This window comes from Phoenix dactylifera, chromosome 18, assembly GCF_051530095.1.
Source record: "Phoenix dactylifera cultivar Ajwa chromosome 18, Ajwa_hap1_PhDact_Kaust_v1.1, whole genome shotgun sequence".
Taxonomy (NCBI): Eukaryota; Viridiplantae; Streptophyta; class Magnoliopsida; order Arecales; family Arecaceae; genus Phoenix; species Phoenix dactylifera.
The window spans coordinates 13,627,176-13,653,529 of NC_143207.1; the positions used below are offsets into that span (position 1 = coordinate 13,627,176).

General features: G+C 37.4%; 1 protein-coding gene across 1 annotated transcript; it reads right to left on the reverse strand.

Annotated features, from left to right (window-relative positions):
- Window positions 1-215: 215 nt before the first annotated feature.
- Window positions 216-24,494, reverse strand: LOC103715031 (mediator of RNA polymerase II transcription subunit 14-like). The gene is made up of 8 exons (XM_008802531.5): window positions 23,983-24,494; window positions 20,130-21,212; window positions 17,809-17,906; window positions 16,908-17,082; window positions 6,331-7,366; window positions 5,211-6,232; window positions 2,524-3,593; window positions 216-1,635 (listed from the first exon to the last, which is right to left on the reverse strand). The coding sequence occupies exons 1-8, from the start codon at window positions 24,196-24,198 to the stop codon at window positions 837-839; spliced, it is 5,499 nt and encodes a 1,832-aa protein (XP_008800753.3). The 5' UTR covers window positions 24,199-24,494; the 3' UTR covers window positions 216-836.
- Window positions 24,495-26,354: the final 1,860 nt, after the last annotated feature.

Here is a 26,354-nt window from a genome sequence, read left to right on the forward strand (position 1 = left end):
CACTAATACATCACTAACCATATCAAATAACAAACTCCACAGAAATACAGCACTTTTCATTCCTTTTGATCGGGAAGAAACATGGACATTAGTTAAATTATATGCCATAAGTTTACATGAACTATTTCTGGTATATATAAAATCACAGTTTGCTACTATGTTAATTAAAAAAATTCTAGAATACAAGTCAAATGAGAGATTCCAAGAACTCAATCTTCTTTGTTTTTTTTTTTTTTTTTGCTTTTCTAAATTTATCCCGACACCAATGAAAGTAACATCGAGAATATCCACTGAAAATCTTGTTACTCTATTCAAATTCAGACCCATTAACGCCTAATGGCATTGTTATACTGCTGCAAACTTTGGACTGTCCTCATTTAAATACAGGACAAATATGTGCATAATAAGGTTTTAGGGCCGTTCTAACAGCCTTCCATAAGTTCCAGCGCTATTCTCTGTTAACTGTACAAGATTCTACCCCCTGACCAGAGAATTTCTCAGAATCCTTCCACTCCTAATGTCTATCAAGTTCGGAATGCCTGGCCCACCTTGCCATGAGGATCAAGTATTTGCCTTCCACCAGCTCTCACCATTGAATGAGTCATCAATCCACCAAAACATTTGTAGTTTATTGATATTGACTTTGCAATAAATCCTCTAGTTTCTGCCCCATTGAGGTCAACGTTCAGACTCATGACTACAAATGAAATGATGTCAACTTTAGCTCCAGGAATGTGACATCGAGCTTCATATAACAGGAGCTATTGATTCATGCTGCATGAGTACAATGCATCAAACTGTACCATTTTCCATTTTAATACTTCAAATGTGATAAATTAAGTTGCAGTCGAGCTAGAGGAAAGAGCACCGTCTCTTAGCTGTTGCAATGACACATGCAATGTCCTCTGCACTGTCTCAGCAACCAACCTTAACCTCCCCTGACTGACATCACCTGCAGAACTCCCATTTGCATATTCCACTGTTCTTGCCACTCTCTGCTTGCACTTTTCCCAGTCCTCGAAACGCAACCAACAAGCTCTGCCACCATGGCTTCCATCCATTCCAAGAAAAGAGATATGAGTATTTTCTCCGAATGAATATTTTAGTCGCACAGACACACAGTAAGGTAGCCATGCAGCTCCACCAGCTGCATTCATGTGGGGTATGTGGGCAGGGTCAAGGACAAAGTTGAGAGCAAAATCTACGGAATTATGGGCTCGGTCATGATGAATATTACTTCTTGATGCAGAAAAGTTCTCAGAGTTCTCATCTAAAACTGAGCCTGAATGGTTCTCCAAGCACAACTCCATGCGGGCCCTCTGTGCGGTAGCAATGTCTCCACTGTGCGCTTGAGACAATCCTTTTTTCCACGATATCAACTTTAAGAATTCTCGGAGGACTGAAACAGGTAGTGTGAGAAGGGTGATAAAAGATGCAACCCTAGATGCATCATAGGGCTCAGAAGCGACACGCCGGCTAAAGTAGTCACATATCTCATTAATTTCATTAGGGGCTAGTTCTTCTTGAGTGTTGGTTTGGGTTTGCTGCTGCTGCTGCTGATGCTGGAATCGTCTGACACTCAAAACTTGCAAAAGAAGTTGGACCCTGTGAACACTAACAGCAAAAACATAGCCTCTGCAGGAAAAACAAGAAAAAACAAAAGAGTGCAATTAGCCAACCATATTGACTATTCAGAACCATCATGTAAAATTGAAAAGACATATCCAGTTAGCAGCAACAAATGAGGTAATGTAAGAAACAAAGCTTAAAGGCCTGACAAGGAATATCTGCTTGTTCCCAATGATATTTGGGAATTAGAAACAACCCAGCTGCAAAATAGAATAATAAGGTTAGCATCAACTTTCAAAAACTGTGCGCTAAATGTTGATGCCACAAGATGGTTGAAGTTTCAATCTAAAAGATGTTTAAAATCAGGATGACTATTCAGCCAGAGGTAAGGTTAGGTCAGGTCTTTTTTGTATTCTTTTGCAGAACTATTGCCTGGAAAAGAAATTCTACAAATTTGATTGTAACAATTACGCGGATAAGCCTACAAAAGTTACTGGCAAAAATGATGCATAGAAGTAATAAAACAGATTGCCAATTGTTATATGCAGGAGAGCAAAAGCCTATCAAGGTATGTGCAACAACTCCAAAGGCAGTCTCCTAGGTTGTATGTGAAAAGGCAAATGGATGTTCTTGGCAGTACATTTTTAAGTGGATCTATGCACAGGAGAGCAACACAAAATCATGGTATTCGTATAAGAAACTCCATAAGCTTATGAGATTTGGCTAGTCACTGATAGGTTCGATCTACAGTAACTGACAATGACTAGGTTAATGCATGATAACAATTAGAAATTTCCATTTCTAAACAGATAAAAATGAGTAAAAGTAGCCTGTAGCTTAAGCTATCAAAAAATACCTCACATAAGGAGGAAACAATAAATTGCACTTCTGCAACAAGTCAACAATTACAGTGCAAATACTCTAATTGAGAATTAGAATATATCCATATCTTACCCCACAAAAAAGCGCAGGGCCGGCTGCTCCTGATCCAAATTTAGCAGCGCCCCCTCATTCTCCTTTAAAATCGAACCCAGAATCTCTTTTAAAAGATCAGGCAACTGCGCAAACAACCATAACACACCGAGATATTTGAGGATACCTCTTAACACCTTTTTAAGAGCTGCAAGGGGAACCCATCCACCTCCATAACCTCCATCATCCCCAAGCCCAATAAAAGCCGTATTCAACTCCCCTCTCACATGTGCTGGGAAACCAGGACCTGGAGATACACGGAAAGGTACCCCAGAGATCCCTGAAGCTAGACCTGAAGAGGCTAAAATTGCATTGCTGACTCGGCTTAAGCTACCAGCTACCTGGCTTCCAACTGCGGAAGTTCTAGCCATTGCACCACTAGCAGTAACATTAAGGCGGCTGGCATTAGGCACCAGTTGTTGACTACCTGAACTCGGGTTACTATTGCTTGAACTCAAATGCCCACCTGCATGTGCAGCACCAGAAAAATTGGGCTCTAGAGCATTCAGACCCTGAGCAACATGTTCCATGATAAAAGGCCGAAACTGTGGACATGGCAATGATCCCCCAGCAGCCGGTCCTCCTTTAGGAGGTGTTGCAGGCTGTAGCCAAACCTGATCTCCAGCAAAGCACCGCATATCCACAGCAAATTTCTTACGGTATATGATACGTATCCAATACGGACCCCGCAGCACAACGGAGACATCATAAGGCAATAAAGAGCTTGGAACCAGCCCCGGTCCACCTCTACCTGCAGCAGATAACATTGCAGCACTGTGAAGACTGTGACTGCCCAGTTGGGCCATAACAGCAGTTAGTGCAGGGGCAGAAGATGCAGGTTGCATAACATTTGATGATGAAGTGTTTGGCAGCAGTCCCTGTGATGTGATGAAATTGTTCTGCTTAGGTATGGGGGAGTGGTTAGCAGAAACAGGCATAGGCATTCGTGCAGGGCGTATTGCACCACCAAGAGCAAGTAGGGGTCCTGCAGTAAGCCGAATGCAATCCAAGAAGGATGCAACTTCAGCTCCATTGACAAAATCCTCCAAAAACTGCAGCATATCGATTCAATTAACACGGAAACACATTAGTATATACATTAATATGGTACCACTAATCAAAAAAATCATGCACAGAAAAGTTACTAATTACATGAAGATATATAAAAAAAAGCAAACAAAAATTAGTTACAAATAAAACTTGGAAATCTGGCCCTTTAGAAGTTGTAGAACGAAATTCAGCCTAAACTGCTTATTATTCCCAAACATCCATAATCAATATGTGATACATTAATGATAAGCAGAAAATAAAACTGTTAAGACAATAAATAGATAGAATGAAGACACTGATCTAGAGTTGGTCACTCTGATAATATCCACAGAAAAAAGTTAGTGGTGTTGAACTTCTCAAGTTCCTCCTATAACAAGGCTAAACCAAGAAAAAGCAAAATCTGATCTTTCCATAGATACCAAGGTTCTACCCCCTCCTATAACAAGGCTAAACGAGTCAGACAAGAACTCATCTGCGGTCTGCCATATCTTTTCATCTACTAATATATAAGGGGAAAGGCTTTGACGCCGAACTCATGCAGCTGGCTAGCCCCAAAGCTTGACGCCAGACCCCACATTGAAAATCAGCGAAACAAACTGCGTGCCTTACAACTCAAGAAAAGAAGAAAAAAATTAGATACTGCATTCTCTCTTGCCCAGTCACATGGTGTCCCCAGCCCCACCATCCTTAGAAAATATATTTTTTATCATCTTTATACCTTTCCATACATGGTCTCTTCCTCAAGTCCTAGAATCTATGGAAATTAAAGTTTTCCAACTTCATTAATTAGAATTTTCCTATATCCAAAACTCTTTTACTTAAAAATTAATTCTCTATAATTAGAAAGCCTCATGCAATAAGCTGTCAAGTCTTAATAAATCACAAGCATTCACATACAACAAATGTGCATGTACACCCCACATGCTGGACTCTAGCATAAATAATTAGCTTGCTCCACCACCAACCGAAATAACAAGGGTTTTTTTGTCAACTAGTCCCTGAAAGTTTTCGCATTTGCATATTAATTCCTATCTTGTTCATATTTGTATGAAGATCCATGTAAAGTTCTCTATTCATACAAATTGGTCCTTCTGCTACTTTTCATTGACCAAATGGTTAAGGTTAACCAGGATTGCAAGACTAAAATATACTGGGCTTAACAGTGAAGAAGGCTTGGGACTGGGCATCTTCTCGCTCACTTCACCCTCAACCTGCTTGGGATTTGACCACTGGAGGACGAACGACAGAGAGACATGGGTTAAAGGGTTGGTCAAGTGTGAGAGCAAGGGGCAAAATTATTAAGATGACATTAAATTAACGGCCGTAAGAGAATATTAGCAGAATATTCCTTTGTCATATAGTTAACTAAACATTAGACATACAAGCAATAAGTTGCAGGATTTCAGGGATTAAAATACAAATACAGAAAAGACACGGCTTAATACACAAATACGGACTAGTCTGTAGAAAACCCAAATAACAATTCAAGCAACAATATTTTATGTTGGAGTTGCCTACAATTGTGAATCTGTTTTTTGTGCCTTCGAGCTTTAAGAAGATGTTTCCATGGAGAAACATGCATCAAAACCATAGAAATAATGCATCAAACAAGCACAAACCTTGGTATGCGGCCAAAGTTGATCAGGAGATACATGCATAGTACAGCCTTCCTTACCAGCTTCCCATTCAACAACAAAATGCACAATCACAGGCATTGAGACATAACTAAACCACACACTCATTAGCCCAACTGCTTCAATCTTGAAAGTTTTTCTCATCTGTTCAGATAACTTATCAGCAGCCTCACCAGTTCTTTTAGTTGCAGATTGCAACTTTGTCTCAGAATCTGTGTTACTTTCATCTAGCTTATCATCAACCTTTATACCAATTAATTTTTGCATCCCACAAGCAAATAAGCGTGCATTAGAAAGCCTTCGTAGATCTGATATAAGCCTCTGAATACTATCAGCTTCAACAGTCTTGTAACTCAATACAACACCTTCAGGGTCATAATGGATGTGGGAATCAACTTCAGATGTATTGGCAACACGCACACCAGAGCCCCATAGTGTGGTAGTACTTCCTTCATGAAGTTCCCATAATTCTTTGAAATGTGGGTCGTTGATTTTAACATCCCAGCACATGCTTCCAGGTTTACCAAGACGCAGGCATATGTCCTGCCACGAATCAGCCCTGATAAACGGTAACCGTAACCACAAGCTTGAGGATGGAGTTCGCAGACCGACTTCTTCAACATAAGGAATGTCAAGAGCGTCCATCTGGCCGGTTAGTTGAGCATGCTTAATACAGAGTGAACAGTGCTTAACAACATGGAGGAGGACCGAAACATATATATTCGAAGCGGTGATGCCATGATTTGGTTCAGCAAGCAGATCTCCATATGTATACCCACTAGATTTGCATGTCAGTACTGATGAAAGTGCCTGTGAAACAGGAGGATGACAGCGAGCTGATTCCAAAATTTTCATTCTTTTACACTGTTCGGTGCCAGATTTTAACCCTCGAGGTAGTGGAATTAGAGTCAGAAAGTCTGAAAGCAAACGCTTTTTCGATTTTCTCTCATGTTTATTGATGCCATCATAGCCCGAGGTAGAGGAAATGCCAGATTGTGCTGTTTGGCCTACAACAAAAGCATTAGTCAAGTCGATGCACAAAGTTTTGGTTTCTAAGAAGAGGCATATTTGGCACTAAAGTAGATTTATATGACTTCAGACTTACTTGTTTGTACAACCATAGATGAGCTATATTGGTTATCTTTTAGATATCTAGTCAAATGGCCAGTTGATGAGCTTTTGAAGTTATTTGAACTGGTATTCTGTACAGAGGGACGAGGACCAGTTGTTCGCAGTGGAGGCAATAGCTGAGGTGGTCGACTCCCATCAATCATACCAAGCTCTTTTGGAGATTCATGCACCAATCTTGCTTGATTGTCATCCATAGAAGAAAATCGGCCAACCTCAGCCAAATGTGGAGACTTCAGAGAGCTCAAGTCCTGATCAGACTTTGAAGCTGAAAAATTTTCAATAGAAGAGTTCCTTGCTGGGCTTGAAGAGGGGAGGGAATTTGTAACACTGTTACAACGTAAGCCCTTCAAATTGTTTGATAGAGACATTGAATTGCTTGAACTTGTAAGGCCAGCAGAAACATTTACAATGTTATTGATTTGAGATTGCTGTACTCCTTCCCACTTAGGTGAGCTAACTCCAGCCTTTATTCCTTGATGACTAGTTGGAAGAGAGACTAGGTGAGAAAGAGGGGGCATATTATAAGACACAGGGAGGTAACTTGTAATGGGAAAAGGAGGACCTGATGCACCTTTCTCAGACTCAAACACTTCATCGACAACAGATGAAAAACTTGGCTGGGAACATGCAGGGTGCTGCAGAGCAGATTCCAATCCAAGCTCAGGAAGAAGACCATGTTCAGAAATCTGATTGCAAGCCCCTATATTTGGTAAAGAGTGTAGCTTCTCCCAGTCAAAGAGGCTCATATTCAGTTCATCTTCAACCATTTGCATCTGACCAATGTCAATTTTATTAAAACGTATAACTTCATTAGCATCACTAATTGAATGGGACTTTCCACCTGGATCAGTCTGTGTCTCTAGCAAGGTAAAAACAGGTTTGAAATCTTTATCAAGCTGCAGCATTAAATAATACGAATTCCCACATCGAGGAAATCCCATTAGCAATAAATCCGGCCCATGTAAAATGGACTTTGGTATCTTTATAGTAGTTGAAGACTGATCATAAACCTGTAAAAAGACAACAATGGTGTTACTATAGCACAAAATGATATGATTCTGTAAATGTAAAGTCATGAAAATTACTATAATATTAAACAACATCATGAAAAGATTATGCAATATCATGAAGAGAAAAAATGCTCAAACATATAAGATGAACAACAGTGCAAATTCTAGAACCAGGTTGCCCATTTTAGGTCTAGCAGAAACCTTTGTGCACAAAACTTTGGTGCAACCTTCTTGCAGCATGTGTTAATTAGACTGGTCAGTGTATTCATTTGATATTTTTTCTAATTGCTTGTTATAAAGGTAATGAAAACTAATCCTTAAAATAGTGCCTCTCAGGAAGCAGGAAAAGAAACACTTGGAAATGTCACTGCAACTAGGATGACATGAGATCTTGAATTTCTTCCTTTACTCAAATACTTTCCTTTTATTCCATATGTTTCATCAATGGACTCAAACCATGGAAGGAAGAAAGAAAGACATCCTTCATCTTTTATGAAATCTGCCTCCCAACTACCAAGTTTCACTTCCCTCTCTGAAAAGCTTCTCAGAGCTGGCAATATGAAACTCCCTCTACTCAGTGACAGCTGAAGTTTTCAACTACCATAGTCAAGTGATCATTGGAAACAGCTTGTGAAAGACACCTTGTACCATGATGTTACTGATCTTCTAGTAAGTGCACATCAGGTCCAATAATTTTCATAAAGATTGATTATAAGAAGCCAACGGTACAGACACCATTAGCAGGGGGTAGAATGATGAAGATGGAAATATTACCTGCATCTAGATATTGGCCTCTTTGATAGTTCTATTTGAATATCACATATTAGTTTCACATGGACACGGACATGAGAATTAAATTCAGACATGTATTCTAGTGTCTGACTTGGCAAGAGGAAAAATGGACATATAGGGATACAAAGAAAAATATAATTTTGATTAAAAATATATCTAATGTTGTATTAAGGAAAATATGAAAAGATATTATATGTTAAGGTTTTCCGATATGCCTAAGGATTTTTGTGCAATTGACATTTTGCAAATATGTTTTCAACCTTACATTATTGACCAATCTCTGAAAATGAATGAAAGATACAATTAGTTTTCTTATAAGTATCCAAGTGTCAAACATGTATTTGATTTGGACACATATGATACAGATCCTAATAGTTGGACAACAGTGTCCATGTAACACAGCTATATATATATATATATATATATATATATATATATATATATATATATATATATATATATATATATATATATATATATATATATATATATGTTCAGTTTATTATCATCTTTTCTTTTGCTTCTTGCTTCACATGTTCTGAGCAGATTAATAAATTGGATTTAAGCTCTCATATTGCAGATTGTATTCCGCACATATCAAAGCAATAATTGTTTACATCAAAGCCGCAACCTCAAATCAAAGGTGACCCTAATCATTTCTCATTGATGTCATTTGTAACACTTCTAGTATTTCAAATTCTTGTCTTCAATCTCAACTTGTACAGAACCATGCATATTAAGTACAACATTCTGCCACTCCATACCAGAAGGTATGCACATTGTCTGCAAGGTGCAGATAAACTACAGGGAGGTATATACCAATGTTCTAAAACACAGAATTGATCAAACTGGAATAGTGGCCACTTTAAAATTAACAGTGATGACCATGTCATAAATAACATATTGAATATTAGTTCATTATACATAAAAATGTGTTGAAATTATAAATAAAACAATGGGCATCCCAATGCATGAGGCTCCCATCACTGCAAGGTCTGGGGAAGGTCAAATGTGCACAACCTTACCCCGTATATGGAGAGGCTGTTTCTATGCTCCAAACTCATGACACCCAGGTCACAATGGAACAATTCAAAGCATAAATATATAATAAAATATCTCAAAACATTTACCGCACTTTGAAATGTCCATGCTAACATAAGGATTATCGTTAACCATGTGCAGCATACCCATTGAAATACAAAATGTGATCACAAATATTGATATTTGTTGGAGATCAAAGTAGGATAGAGCATATCTACTCAAAAGGAAAAAAGGGAGCAGAATGAAGTTGATTGAATTTAACGAGTCAAAGATGAGGAGGGAAGAGAAAGTGAGAGTTGAAGATTCCAAAATCTGAAGCATAAGACCAATTCTAAAATCTGAAAAACAAAACCAATTATGCAAAGCACCAGTAATTTAATATTTAAAAAGCTTATCATGAAAAGGAAACAGGGTAAGCCATAAAATGCCATGTACTAGCTCCCTTTTCTGTTTCCTTGGTGTTTCTTCAGATGGGAGATGGAAATAGATTTTAGAAGTACTGAGATCAAACACAAGAGAGGGAGGAGGAGGGAGGCATGTTATTGAACTGGAGGCCTCCATCCGCTGTCCACCACCAATGCCATGGTCAAGAGGTTAAGCAGAGACAAGAGCAGTGGGGGTCGTGGTTGGGGAAGAGAGAGAGGAGAGTGGGGCATATATGTTGTTGTAGAGAAGAGAGAAAGGAGGAGGGCACCATCAACTATCCACCATCCGCACTATGGTCGAAGAGGAAGAGATCATGAGGTAGTGCACCATAGAATGGAGAAGAGGAAAGTCAAACCCTATTCCCCAACCTAGAACCACCTTTATATTTTAAAAAAAAACAGCCAATTTGGATGAACCAGAAAGGGCTCGAACAAATGGCTGGTTTAGCCAATTGTTCTTAAGAATTTAATAAAGTATGATAGTTTTTGGAGAAAATGGTCTTTGGGTGTATCCAAACCAGTCTTGGACGACTGACGGTTCAACCACTTCAATTGGGGTTCAGTTTTTAAAAAGCTTGCTACATACTCTGTATCATACTGTGCTAGATCATGCCAAGCCATATTGAGTCACTTAGTGCCAGCATGCTATTAGCATGACAGCAGATGATTGGCTTCGACACAACACATGCTACTTAGTATTATTTAAAGTAGTGCATATCATGCCTGTGCAACCAAGGGACTGTAAGAGTATATATATCATGTTGTACCATCCAAGTATGTGGTATACATTAACATAATGATACAAAAGGCTGCCAAGAAAAGCAATTCCCAAGATTGCTCCTTTATTCAATTATATTTATATAGACCAATCATAACTATCTTATACTTGCTTAAAGAGTTATTTTGAACATATGAATATAGTTTTAAACCATTTTATATAAATATAGCACCATAGATCATCCTATACATATATGCAATAATTTCCATTAAACAAGTGAGTGGTAATGTTTCAAGTAAATTACATCACAATCTAACATTACCAAACAGTATCGACTAGCACTGAGAATAGTGCATATCATAAGCCTGCACAAATTTAAAGGAAAAAGGAGGCTAAGATAAAAAGCTAACCTAGATTTTCCAAGGTCGACATATCATGATTGGATAAATGGTGACAGATTTTTAAGATGTGCTCAGATCTTCAATAAAATTGAGAAGCACCGAAGGTTCAGATTGGACTATATGGTATACTAGGGTAGGCATTCAAATTTCAGGTTCTTGTTGTTCTTATTGAGTCAAAAGAGAGTAAAATAAAAATAAAAAACAAATTTCCACATCATAATGGGCCAATGTTGAACAGTTTATCACTGCAGTAAACCATTAATTAAAAGAGGTTCATCAAAGAATGATGAATGAAACCACTTTTCATACAAAAAAGGTAAATATGAAAAAAATTAACAACAGCAAAATGTATTAATGAACACAAACAGAAGACTTCAAGAACAAAGGAACAGAATAGAAACATAGGAGAGAGAGATAAAAATGAAGAGAACAGAGGCAATAGAACCTTTGCTCCTTCCTTATCTAACTTTGTTCAAATACAAGACAAAACCATTTGTTTGCTAAACCTTCTTGCTTCCTAGTAAGGGTTTGTTTCGGTGCTTCGGCTATATACCCCATGGGATTGGATCTAGAGTTTTATCCAATAGGATGAGGCTTGACAACCCATGAGTGAACATTCCTTCAGATCAGTAATCCTAATACACGATTGAATATTGAAAGGAACATTTACTAAACAGATTAATGATACTGATCAAAAGACAATACAAAATGGAGATTACATACCTTTTCTTATCTTCTTCTAATAAGTCAAACATTTTTCTTCAAATCAAAACCAAGATCCAATCCATCCTTTTCCTCCACCACTCCTATGGTGGAGTGGCATGTGAGACACATGCAGGGGAAGAGATAGAGAGAGAGATGGTGGCAGTGCTTGTGCGGCTCTAGTGGGTATACAGGAGGACAAGGTGGTGCATGTGGTGATGGGCTTCCAGAGGCGAGAGAGAAAATAGTGAGAGAGAGAGAGGTGAAAGTGGTGCCTAATCACTCTCTCACATAAGTGAGACCTCAGAGAACACAATAAGGAATTGCAAATGAGCAAATGGTTTGCAAGCTAGCTTGACTTCGTCACACAAATTAGCTTGAGTTTGGCTCAATCAGTTCCCTCAGCTCACCAAAGCTCGGCTCGATGTAGCTCAAAATTACATATATAAGTGGTTTATATATGTTATACCTTATTTTAATTATTATTGTCATATAAATAATTATTTTTTATAAATAGGTAATGTACAATATAAAGGTACTCTTATCTATAAGATTAAAATATAACCAAGATTATCACTTCATATTATATAAATGAAAGTCTTGAATGATCTTAAACTCGCACGGGATCTCTTAAACAAGTTGTTTGAAGAGCATTTGAGTTTGGCTCTTATAAAACTATCTGAGCTTGAGCTAGACATAGCTATATATATGCGTATATATGTGTGTGTGTGTGTGTGCACCCGCATGCACGTACGTTTGTCTATGAGTTGGTCTATACCCTTTATGTTAACTCCTTGAAAAAGGAATTAATGACTCAAAATCAAGGATTGACTGCCCAAATTCAAGATCCAAACTATTGAACATTATCTACACTATAAAAAAACCTAGAAAGCAAAATTTATGAATTTTGGTGGTATCTAAGCCAATTATCAAGTAGGTATCAAAATAGACGTTTTTAATAGGATGATAATATGTTTTACTATGACATAATCATCAAAACTTAGTGAATTTAAATCTATTCATGTTTTAAAATCTATAGATCATGATTCATAAAATTGATTTTCAATTTGTGTCCTATCATGTATTTTACCCTACTAGTGCAATTGATAACATTCATTTTTGTACCAACCTTATGAATGTACAGACCTCCAATGTCCTTTTTCTTTGCCCTGTGGGATCAGCCCATTTTAGCCTGAGATCTGAACTCGAATCACTAATCAAAACACCCAATCTGCCACAAAGGGTTTAACCACCCCCTCCACCCCAATCCCCTACTTTCCTACCAAAGTTGGACTTACTAAGCTAATCCAACCAGGCCACAAAATTCATTTTATGTTGAGTAACAAAATATGTATATTGGATACCAGGCATCCAAAACACCATACAACAACCAAAAGTAACAGTTGACAAGACTATAAGCTGGAAACCCAACAGCCACAAAAGAACCCCATACTCAATTCCGAAAAAACACCCCTACTTTAGAAGACATAACAATAAACAGGACTTGAGACAGTGAGATTCTTAAGCCATATCCTATCAATCTGATCTCTGATTAACGACTATTTTTATCCCTAGATAAACGATGATGGCCTAAGATCCCTGCTAAGCTTGTTGGCTTCTCAACCAAGCTCATTCAAGATCCAAAATGATTATAGAATTCCTTTTTAGCTAGTAATGTAATCCAAATGTAATTTTAATACTTTGCAGCACTCGCACTGCATTTTTGTATTCCTGGCAACTACCATTAGGCTTTAAAAGCCCCTCCTCTATTGAAATGGCACTATTCTCCCCTTCAGCATGCTTAGAAGAAAGAAGCAAAGGAATGTGATTAGATCCTGAGGTACTCTGTCTTACCAGCAACCTCAGCATATAAATCCACATATATTTATGATCGTTGGTTCTTAAGAAAAATATCTGACAACTAGATAACACCGACGAGTCAATTAGTGCCACCTTGAACCAATAGCACAGTTTGTGACTTCCAATCTAAAATGTTTAGCATCACCTATTAAGCAATAATATAAGTTAGTGCACCCTCTAAATTCCCTTACTACTCGAGGATTATTAGTTTATCTACAAATGAGGACCATTATCATTTGATTTCATATATATTATGCAAGGTCCGCCGTACCGGTACCGGTCGGCATACCGGTGGCCGGCTGGACCGGTACGGTACCGGTCCGGTCCGGTACGTACCGGCTGGTACCGGTCCCGTACCGGCCGGTACGCGGTGGTTTCAAAAACCACAGCGCGCGGCGCTGTGGTTCTAAAAAAAAAAATCGTATCGGTGCGAACCGGCCGGTTCGCACCGGTACGAGGCCGGTACCGGCAGGTACGGGCTCCGAACCGGCCGGTACGCACCCGTACCGGCCGGTTCGGATAAAAAACCGGGAAATACCGATTTTTTATCCGTTCTAGTACCGGTCCACGGCCGGACCGGTACGGCATTCCATGATATTATGTTTCATCTCATGGATAGAACAATTGGATCCAAACATGAAGCCATTCTGATAATTTGCTTTTTTTCAAACAAAAATCATGGCACCAACCACCCCACCTTATCAAGTAGGTCTAGCCACCAAGCACGTGTCTATCAAGAGAAAGAAGGATCCTCCTATTTAAGTCTCCTATTTTTATGCCTGATAGTTGGTTTTACCCACTTCGTCACTCTGAAATATATAGCTTGAAACCTGACTCTCTATTCAATACAAGAATAATTACACAAGAATGGGCTTCCTATGTTACTTAGATCAAAGTATTTGCATAGAAAACTTAGAAATAGGTAACCATATGACACTTGTTTATGGATCTACAAGAAGCAATTCTCAAAGATTAGAATGATTTGTCACCCAGATACATGTCCACACCCAAGGCTGAACTGTGCCAAATCAGCTGATTCGAGGTGTACCGAACTGTACCAGTCGGAGACCGGCACGGTTCTGATGTTTAAAACGAGGCACTCCCCCTTCGACTGCTAAACACCCTCCTTCACTATTAAACAGCACGAATCGAATCATGCCCGCCCCCATCCCCCGCCCACCCGCCCACCCTAGGATCCTCAAGAGAGCACCCGCCTCCACTCGCGAACACCCTTCCTTCCATTAGCCACTCACGAAGTCATAATTGTCCACCACCCCCACCCCCCAGTGCCTGCTTACAGTAGGTATCTCTCTCTCTCTCAAGATCGAGTTAGCATTAGAGTTTCCCTTGCCCTCCCCCTTCCTCCCTCTCCCTCTCTCCTTTTCTCCCACTCCCCCTGCCTCTCCCTCTCTCTCCTATCGTCTTCATTTTGAAACCGGAGAGAGTAGAACATACTCTCTTTTTTTTCGAATTTTGAATTGAAGTCGGCAAACCATATGTTGACTTCAGGAAGCTATTTTTGGCATCATCATCAACCTTTGTCAACCCAATAAAAAAAGGAACTTCCATATAGAAATTCTGATTTTGGGTCATGTCAGCTAAATCCCTCCTAATAAAAGTATAATTATGCTGTTGAAAAAGCCAATCCCTTCAAGAATACACAAGCGAACAATTTGAGCTAAAGCCATAGCTAAAAACATAGACAAAATCATCTTCTGCAATATCAAGGATAGGACCAAGTTGCCACGAGACCAACCTGGAAAAGGGTAAAAAATCCAAAGAAGCTGAAAATCTTCTTTGAAGCAACTCCAACAAATAACATGACACATACATTTTGCACCTTAACCCACCACCACCACAAATTGAATCCCCAACAACTCGATTGTATTCTACCACTACAATACCTTCATCGATCCTTAGAATTTAAATCCTCACAACTCACGAGAGAGGATCAATGAATCTAAAGCACAAGTCAAATTTCAACAGTATTGCATCTCCACCAAATTTCTCATATTAATGATACATGCACACCCCATTAAATAGACAACTTCAAATATTAAGGAGCCCGCTACACACCCCTAAAAAAGAAGATCTATCATTTCCTCAAACTCGATAAAGTGACACACAAATGGGAATACTAACTACAAATACTACGAAAAATCTACTAATATATGATATAAAAATAAAGAAAAATTAGAATACTAACCACAAACAATAAGAAAAAAATCTGCTATAATATTTTCATTCTGGTGAGTTTATACCCAAAAAAATCCTTTTTCTCTGTTACTCTCACCACCATTTCTAAGAATAAACAAAAAAATTAAATAAATGAAAAACATGTTGCAAACAATTAGAGGAAATACCATGTAAAAATTTATGCGAGTGAACAAATTTGTAAAAAATTAGAAATACATGCGAGGATAGATAACAAAAATATTTAATTACTATATGTGTTAAACATGAAAAAAGAAAAAAAAGACTATGCAAATAAAAAATAATTATTTTCAAATATTATTTTATGAGTTGGACCACACACTTTAAGGAGTTCATGTTTCAAAATCAATGATGAACCAATGATGGATTATCGAAATTTAAGATCCAAACATCAAACATGATCTACGCTATAAAAAATACTTAGAAACCAAAATTCATGTGTTTGGTGATCTCTAGCCAAATCATCAAGTATCAAAATGGATGGCTTCAAATCATAGTACTACAGTTTACCATGATCTAATCAACAAAACCTAGTGAATTCAAATCCATCCATGTTTTAAGACATCTAGATCCATAAAGTGAATTTTCAATTTATATGTCATATCATAAGTATACTCATTTTTGTACCGACTTAGCGCATAGGGTAGAAACTAACAAAATATATGAATTATGGTGTTTAAGTATTTTTTGTAGAGTAGACCATGTTCAACAATTAAAATCTTCAATTTGGACAGCATGTGATTGATTAAAAATGTTGACTCCTTTTATAAAGACTTAACATAAAATGTGCAGTTCAATTCTTTTTTTATAATTTATATGCTACAAGTTAAAATTTTATATTATTGTTTGCCAAGCGTGCATTGCACGTGCTTGGGTGCTAGCTACAAGTTAACATACACACATACATGCAAACACATACACACATACATGCATACACACATGTGCATACCCACATATATGCGTACACACATACATACACATACCATACAAATACACAATACATACACACCATATACACGTTCATAAATACATACATACATACATCACACACATGCATGCACAAATGCACGTGCATACACATGCAAGTAAAGACAAGCATGTATACACATGTATGTCTCATGTACATATGAAAACATGCATGCATATATGCAAGAATATATGAATTTATTAACTTAAGCGATCACTAGATTCTCTCATATAATTATAAGCAGGTCTCTATGAATGATAACATTTTTCATTTTATTTTCTTTTCTTTCATTATGATGGTAGCTTTGTATATATGCATTGTCACCATAAAAATTCATTTAACTATGAATTTACTTTATGAGAAGCCCTAGAACCTTCAAATTACAATCTCAATTTCCCAAAAAACCAATTTAGAAGTTTACCTTCAAGCCGAGAAACTTTCCAGTTGATGCAAATAAGTGAAGAATACTTTTGCTTCTTAAGCTCATAAATACTTCAGTTGCAGTAATACTTCCCTGGTTTAGAGCTTCTTCACTATCCAATAATGCAGATGGTGCAAGAACATTTTTAGAAGATTGAAGAAGGAAACGACCATTCCTACAATTCAAAAAGAAAAACTTAGCATGACATAAAGAAATAACAGCAAATGAAAAATACGTAAAAAGCTGGAATTGAAAATATATGTTCTAAGAAAAGCATATTCAACTAAATTCCATGATGTTTAACAAACAATTCACTCAAACACTTTACTATTTAAGTTACTACACAACCTTCAAAGAAGCATGAATCTTCTAATCACATGTCATGTCCTTATCAGATACAAAACTCGTCAGGTACTTCTAGAATATGTGTCCGATTATAAGCATCCTGTTTTTCAAAATTTAAAAAAAATGCCATCCTGTATGCACTCAAAATACTTCTAGGGTACCTTCAAGAATGAGGGAGAGGGTTTGTTACTTTCTTTTTTTAATATCAACTTTTTAATGATAAATGGTTAATCTTCGAGTTCGTGATGTTGATATTAATGTATGAAGAGTGGCTTGCGGTCGATGGATTTGACTATGAGTTTGTGGAAGTTGATGCAGGTTAAGTGAGGTAAGCATAATTATAGAATGTTTCCCATGCAGGTTAAGTGAGGTAAGAAATCATTTAGCATAAGTGATCACCTAAGATATGAACTTTTCTGCATTTTACAATATTAATAATGAGAAATGGATGCTCAAGTATTACAAAAGCTGCTCATCTTGATGATAACCTCCATAAAATACCAGAATACAAAAGCATGGTTTTCTTTTGTCACAAGAAGGAAAGTAAGGGAAAAACCTGATATTTATTCCAAGAGTAATGTATGACACACCATATGTTCGCACTCGTAGTACTTCATCCCAACAATAATCCTCAATAACGCATTTATTGTCTCTCTGCTCCATAATTAAAAATGTCAAAAATGTTATTCAAGATATATATATATTATATGCATAAAACAAAGATCAAAATGCTTGCATCAAAGCTCGAAAAGCTTTAATCAAAAGCGATAAATTATAATAGAAATAAAAGAAATTATAGATTGAACATCAGTATGAACTGATTCCAAGGTAAATAAAGCAAGGTTTGAAAACTCGGTATTGGTTCAGTTTTGGTTTTGACTAGACATGTGGAGTTTCAGTATCAGCACTTGTAGTGGTTTCAAAAGTTTCACTCCAAGTTTCAGAGTTCAGATCAAAAGAATAAAAAAAATGAATAAATATAACAAATAAGCCAAAAATATTACGCAACATTTTAAAGTATTTTGTGTTGTATAGATCCTTTAATTGTGTAATTTTCATAATTTTAGGCTGGACATATAAGTGAAATTTATTTAAAATGTTGATTTTTTATCATGGATTATACATTGTTTATTTCTTGAACTTTAGTTGCTAAAGAATTTATTTTATTTAGCAATTTTGAAGTGATTTAGTGTCTTGCATTCAAATACTTTTCTTCACCTTTTCGTAGAATTCACAAATATATTAGGTTTTGGCATTTTTCTCGAATTTTTGAGGATAAGTGGTTATTTAATCGAATTCATGCAGCTATAATGCTAGATCTATTTTATATAAAAATGTGATTCCTATGAAATATCTTGCATCTAGTTGTTCTTTAGCCTGTGTAAGGTATGGTAATAACTAATGAGGGCCTTTTTCGAGGTCTTGGCTTGTTAAGGATATTGTTTATTCTCTCTCTCTCTCTCTCTCTCTCTCTCTCTCTCTCTCTCTCTCTCTTCAACTCAAGAAAAAAGAAAGAAAAATCATTGAACTTCAATAATTAATAGTTTATGAATTTAAGTGAAACTATCAATGGACACACCAAACAAAGACCTAAAAAACTCATTTATAGCTAGCTTCAGCCAAAACTAACCAAAACTTAAAAATAAGCATTAGTTTTGGTTTCGTCTCACAGACAAAACAATCAGTTTTGGCTGAAATAGATAGGTTTTGGCCAAGACTTAAACCTTGTAATAAAACTGACAAATAGGACTTACATTTAATGGCTGGCAGCCTTCTCCTATAAGCTTGTTCCTGAGACCCCAGGTACAGACATGGTGGTGGTACAAAACCACAGTATTGCTCAAAAAAATTTAGTCTACCATTATCCCTAGAGAGAGAGAGAGATCTAATTTTACCAATACTAAGCCTTACTCAAAAGTCAACATTATAGAATCCCATTGATAAAAACTAGAACCAAATTAATATAATAGCAACATTATCATCAAAATTGAAACATGGTGACTCCTTTATAATATTTTGTCTTCTAAAGAGAGCATTTTTCCCCAGAAGCATTAAAGCCTATTAGTAGAATTGGTGTTAATAGAAATATAAAAAAAACTTTTCCCCCATTTGCAGTCAAATGATAACAAAAGCAGCTATATAAGCCATATATCTCAATATAATACCTTGAAACAGGGAAAATATTCATAAGTCAAACCACCAACAATTTGTGAGACTATAAGACAAATTATTCAAACATAAGGATAAATATTTAACACTTCTTTATTAGTGGTATGCCTAGGACAAACTGTTGTTTCAGACAAAACTGCTACTATGCTGGTATGCAAGCATGTGGTTGAGCACAAACACCAGATAATTGCACTATATACATAGAAAAAATTGTGTAAAAAATTGCTCAAGGAAGAGGATCCACTCCTGCATATGATAATGCATATCGAGACCCTTTGTCATGGTGGAAAAATAGATGTCAAGAGAAATGGAAAAGGACACATGCATTTTTACACACATACTTGACAAAATATGCATATGCATGTTCTATGCATGTTCAAGTAAGGGAATCTCTCCATGAGATGACAATGAAAATCTTTTTCAAAGAAAAAAGATATTTAACATTTATTCTAAATATATTATTATAAAAATAATTGTCAGCCTTTCTTTAATAAGAAAACCACTTTTTCCTCTTTGTTATTATCTTTTTAACCATCTGATACATTTCAGGAAACATCAACAGATTTTAAAGAATATTTAGAAGAAACTATAACATTCAGACAGTGATAAACTTGACCTTGCTGCAGGTTTCAACAAGGATAAAAGATTTGATTCGACAAAGAAAGTACATATATGGCAATTCTAGAAATAATCATCTTCCTAACTTACCTTTTGCAAGTCTGTGTCTAATTCAGCTCCTTCACGCTTAAGGATAACATCACCTGAACCTCGACAAATATGAACACTTTTACTCAATTCCCTCTGAATTTCAAGTAGACGTGTGTGTCTGTTACAGGCAATAGCCCTTAGCAGAAGTTTCTCAACATCAATGCAACTTTGATCAAGTGAAAATTTTGCTTCCCTGTCAGTAAGCGGATCCAAGACAAAAGAACTATGCTGACACTTTATTTGCAAATCTTGCCCCGGTTCAATTTTGATAAATGGGGATGAACCAGAATCAGATCCTCCAGTGTTTTTGTCAAAATCTAACCAATAAATTATTTTCAGACCAGGAATCTTTAAACCAGTTGAATCAAGTTCACCATCTTGGGCCAACTGCACAACACCAGTAGTATTCCCACCTTGTCCGGCACTGTCATCAAAAATAAGTTCAAAACGTATTGCGTCTTTCCACCTGCCCTGACGGAGTACCTGCACTTGCCTTAGTACAGTGTCCATAACAAGAGCAACACATAATTCATGGAGAACTGTGTACAAAACTGTGAAGGGATTTTCGGCGGCAGCCATCCTGCGCTCTAAATCATCTCCAAGAGCATATCGCCGCGTTTCTTCAAGCTTGATAGGACCATTCTTCTCACCTACTAGCAACTCCAAATGCAATATCCTCCACAATGATAAATGTCCACGATATCCCACAGTAAGAAATACCTTAAACTCTCCATCCACGCGAAGAACAGCAGTACCATCAGACACTGTGACATCAGAAATTTCTTTAGGAAGTGAGACCTCAAGAAGTTTGGAACGAAGAACTGTGTCCAACTTCTTTAAAGCAGGTTTTTGCTCATCCTTGGAAAGTGTAATCTGAATTCCCAAATCTTCTATACATTTGGGCAACCTTTGATATCCCCCTGTGAGGAGGACTTCAGCAGCAGATGGAACATCAAATATAGGAGCACGAGCATGCTGCAATCCTTCTTGCATATAGAATAAGGAGTCAGCTGTTTGGATGAAACAAGTATCGTGGCTGGAAAGTGTTGCTGCAAGTTGTTGACAGTAATGAACCAAAGGAACCTGCAGGGATCAGCATCTAAGATTTATTATCATGACACTAATCAGATTCGTTTAATTGCAACAAGCATGCTGAATACAACCTATCAAATGCTAATTATCTAACTACACATTTAGAACAAAATACCGTATGGTGAAACTCAATGCACTCTGGATACATTTGGAGGCTATTTTTCCCTGAAATGAAAAGGACAACGAAAGATAGTCTGATACTATGCAATAACATTGTCAACACCATAGGTAGCACCACATAGTAGCACCTAAAGAAGGAAACTTGTACATTGGGGTAGTTTGCTCTCAAAAATTGAGTTACATAATTAAGTGCATGGCATATTTTGAATTGCTCAACTTATAAATCAATGTGTTCATAGTGTAAAAGTTAGTAAAGGAGTATAATGCCTTGATATTGGAGATCATAGCCAAAAGCAGGGTTTATTATCATGATATGATTTGCAAGTTTAATAATAAGCTGAACTGGGTCAATAAGAAAACAAAAATAAAGTCAGCCAACAAGCCTTATCCTATTTATGCAGCTTTCAACCATGGTTAGATAAGTAATATTGTTAACTAGAATCTTCCACATAGGGTGTCACACAGGTTCTTGAATCTGACTCCCACTTCCAAATTCACTTCCTAATGCTTCAACCTTTTTCCTAAGATAAGCACCTTCTACCAAAACCTCGAGTTTATAATCCCAATCTTTCAATAAGAAATTCATAACTCATTGTGCAATCATCTTTCAACTATACCATCTAAAAATTTGTAATTAACATTACAATATTTTTTTATCATCTCATAATATTCAATATAGATGCTCCATATCATCAATTTTCTTGGAGCCTATCTTTGCTGCTCCTTTTCTAAACCCAATTTAGGTAACTTCAATTTAAACTTCCATATTAATTACAAAATAGTCTACAAAATGACACATAGGTTCCAAACTATAATCAAAGTAAGAAGAAATCATGCAAAATAGGGCTGTCAAAAAAGCAAGTTGTTTTTTGAGCAGTTTGTGTTAGGCTCCAAATTGGGCTCAAGTTGGCTCGCTCGACTAGTAAACGAGCCAAGCTCGAGCTACGCTTTGCCTACTCTAGCTTAGCTCGATTAAGCTTGAATTAAAAAATAAATTGACAACATAAAGATTATTATTCTTAGAAATGAAAAATAATTTTCTATATTATACTCATTACAAACTAATTTAATTTCCATAAATATGAATGTGTTTGAACTATAATATTGATATATAATGGTAGAAATTAGCTCGAGGTATAAATATAAAGCTTCATTGAATCTCTTAACGAGCTGCACTAGAGCAGCTCGAGTTCAACTGGAAATTAAAACTAGCTGAAGCTCAGCTTGGTTACAAAATGAAAGGAGCTTAAACTAGGCCTAGCCACTGATGCTCAGCTCCTTTAGTCCCCTATTACAAGTATCTCAAGTCTACCATCATGTAATAGTTAAAACCTGCCAGAAGCATTATTATGTGTCCCTTTTGTTTACCACTTCTGCCACCTTTTCTCCTCTCAAAACAAAATCCACCCTCCCCCCCCTCCAACCCCCCAACAAAGCCCTACAGTTCCTTTTATTTTCCTCTAACAAAGCAATAGAGCAAAGCAAGTTTCCTGCTTGATTCCCAAAAAATAAACAATTCTCCAGCATATCATAACTATCCATCAAATAGAAGCAAGAGTCAGCTATTTGTGGTGTCAAGCACATCTGTGAAGTACTTTACCTTCATAAATAGAGCATTTTAAGCAATAAACAAATAAATAATAGCAGTTCCCTAAATCAATGCTCTTCTTGCTCTCACTTGGACTTCATCAACTAGACATTTCACCATCCTACAACAAAATAGAGGGGTTATTGGGATGTTTCCAAGTGGGGCCCTCAGGTTTGTCACAAGAAGATAGAGTGTCTTTCGGTGCTTTGAATGCCATATGAAACACCCATGATTCCACTGGCGCTATTCCAAATAAATCGCCAAATGGATAGTTTGTATTTTTGTATAACAATCTGAGCCAACAGAATTAAATCCATTTAGGAACTGTCACATAGCATATGCCTCCAGTAGCAAAACACGTGACCAAATTTAATGAGTAATTTGCAAATATGAGTCATCTTAAAGTGACTAAAAGATGGACATGCTAATAGCACAGCGAAACAATAGGGAAATTTGCATAGGGTATATTGGTTTCATTGTGCAGATGAGGAGTAGAGTTCTTTAAATCATAACTCCTCTGTAACGTTGTAATGTTCCGATTTAAAAAAGAAAACATTGAGTGTTTTGCGACTTTATGCCCCTTTAACAGCACAAAATCGATCAAATAATACAACACCATGATGAGTTCAGTAGAAGTGTGACCATCAATTACTAAATAGAACCTTTTTATAGAATTGTCAGTGAATTCACTGGCGAACCAATAGCGAAGAGAATGCGGAAGCCATGAAGCTTTTCCACATTTGAGTGACTACAGAATATGAATCTTAATCTCCTCCTCCAAAACAAAATTTACCGCTTCAAGCGAAGCTTTCTGCAAACAGGAATATGAATCTTGTGGAAACCATCTAGTCCTTTCATGTCCTGTGAAAATAACAACTCGAAATCTATCTTTCTCAGATCAAGTCCTATCGAATTTTAGGTTCAGCAGCCGAATTCAAAGGTTATACGAATCAAGAACCCAACTTCTTGATGAATTAAATCCAAACAAACAGAACAAAGACAGAGATCACCAAGAAACCCTAGGGAACGATCGGCTCGAGGGGGAAAGCTCACCTGCTGGCACCACTTGGCGAGCACATGGAGGCGAAGCATCCGCTGCCGCGTCTTGACAATGAACTTGAGAAGATCGATCTTCTTCTCCGAGTCGGAGCGCTCCTCCGGGGCCTTGGACCGGTCCACCAGCTCCTTGAGGGAGAGGTAGGATTCCTCCGCCGCCCGCCGGACCAGGGCGGAGAACTCCACCGTCTGCTGCCCCAGCTCCGCCGCCATTCCCCCACTCCCCCTCCTCCTCCTCGGCCTCCGCGGTCAGGGCACGGAACGGTGGAGCTCAGGTGACGACGCGGAGGCGACGGCGCCGCTAGGGTTTCGTTTCCCGGTTCCAATTCGGGCTCGGGGGAGAGAAGGGAAGTGGGGTTGGGCGCTCTCTTGGCCTCGCTCGAGGGGTCTTTATTTACTTCTTTCTTTCTAATTCAAGAATTTTTCTTCTTCGCAGGGGGGGGGAGGAGGCCGCAGGCGCAGAGTGGTCGAGAAGGGAAGAGGGGGAAAGGGGAGAGGCGAAAAGGAGTAGTTTTCGGATGGTCGAGCCGGCATATAAAAGCTGGAGTTCCACGTGGGACGCACTTATTGGAAGGGCCTGCCAGGAACAGAAACAAAGAACTGTGGTTTCCGATATCTGCCGGTTTCCTTCATTTTTATATTACCTCTCATCGCTAGGAACTTACCTAAAAAAATCTAGTAAAAAAGTATTATTTATTTTTTTTATTTTATATAAATATTTAAAACCTATTGCCGATATACTACTATATATATATATATATATAATATTAATCAACGACGTCCATGTCAATTCATACTCAGTCTCAATAAATTCGTGCTATAGTGTCCTCTATTTCACGTAAGTCATAGGTTGGATCCACTTTGATATTATTTTGTCTATCTCAGAACTTCATCCAAAAAAATAACCGAAAAGTACTATTTTAGATCCTTCATTATATAATATTAAAAACATGTCCCTATATACACTCACATTACCATTCAATCCTTGGACTTCCATATGCCTACATTGAGAATAACATGGTGAGAGATTTATTTTGGTTTTAGGTATCAAATAAGAATTTGATAAGGACTTGCTAGATAGATTCCTATTTGACAAAAAAAAAAAAAGGGGGGTAAGGTTCCATTTTTTTTCAATTTGCAAGTGCAGTTAAAAATAAAGTTGGTTGTTGCAATAAAACATGCATTTTTGATCATTCGGCTGAATTTGCAATAAACAGAGATACATGTGATCAAAACATTATAGTTCCTGCATTATTTAGAAGAATGAATTGAAAACTGCTATCTTTTCCTTATGAATTCCTCAAACACCAAGGTATCATATTCGTTATCGAGGTAGTGACCCATAAAGTTTTTGAGACCAAAAATATCAATCAGTTAGCAAACCCTAGCCCATGGAGTGCGTTAGTGTTGGATACCATGACTAAGAAAATTGACAAGAGTTATCCTTCCTTTCTTCCTCGTCAGTGGTAGATCGAATTGAGCAAAACAAGGTAGAGGAATGAAGATGCATTTATGCCTAAGCCAGCATTCATATTGAGAAGATGCATTTGAACCAACAGTCGTTTTTGTAACTCACTGAGTTACGGAAAAGCCAACATGCTTGAGCTGTTGGTGGCATTTTCTTTTACCCTTCATAGGCAATGTGTTCTTTTTCTACAGAGAAGGAGGAATGTTTGGATGGTTCGGATATGTTCTCCTTCGAAGCCTAACTTCTGATTCGTAATTCTTCGGCAATTCGCTTGATGGTTCGGATGTTTTGAATCAAGGCTGGCTTGTTGATTCTGGAGGATTTCCGGAAGCGATTATGGTAGTGTATGAATATATTGGATGTTTGCAAATAAATGTAGTTTAGTTTCACATCAGTTATTTGCTGGATATATCTTGAATATTTATATAGGATCAGAAAGTCCAAACAATACCTTCCAGCTAATCATTTTGGGTGAGGTCCTGAATTGTTACAATTGTAGTTTATGAATCTATTGAAGGTTTGCAAATAAATGTGGCTTAAGCTTGGGCTCCACTATGCTGGATTATATGCAGCCGGCCCTACATATTTGGAAGGTTCGTTTCTCGTTGTCATGGTTTTGGTAATAGAACTTGCCTCGCTGTGACTTTGTTGTTTTTTTCACAGGTTCATTTCATTTGAGATTCTTCTACATGGTTGGTCCTACGTGTTTGCATGGTTCATTCCATGGTGGTTTTAATTATCCACAGGTTCAGCCATCTTGTTGTCCTACTTGATTGCTGGCACTTGTTTATAAGTTATATTCTGTGACTTGGATTTGTTACTCGTCATATTTGATCTTATGTGGCTGCTGTTCTTGGTGACAAGCAGGTTTCCATCTCAGGGCCCTAGTGATGGACTGAGA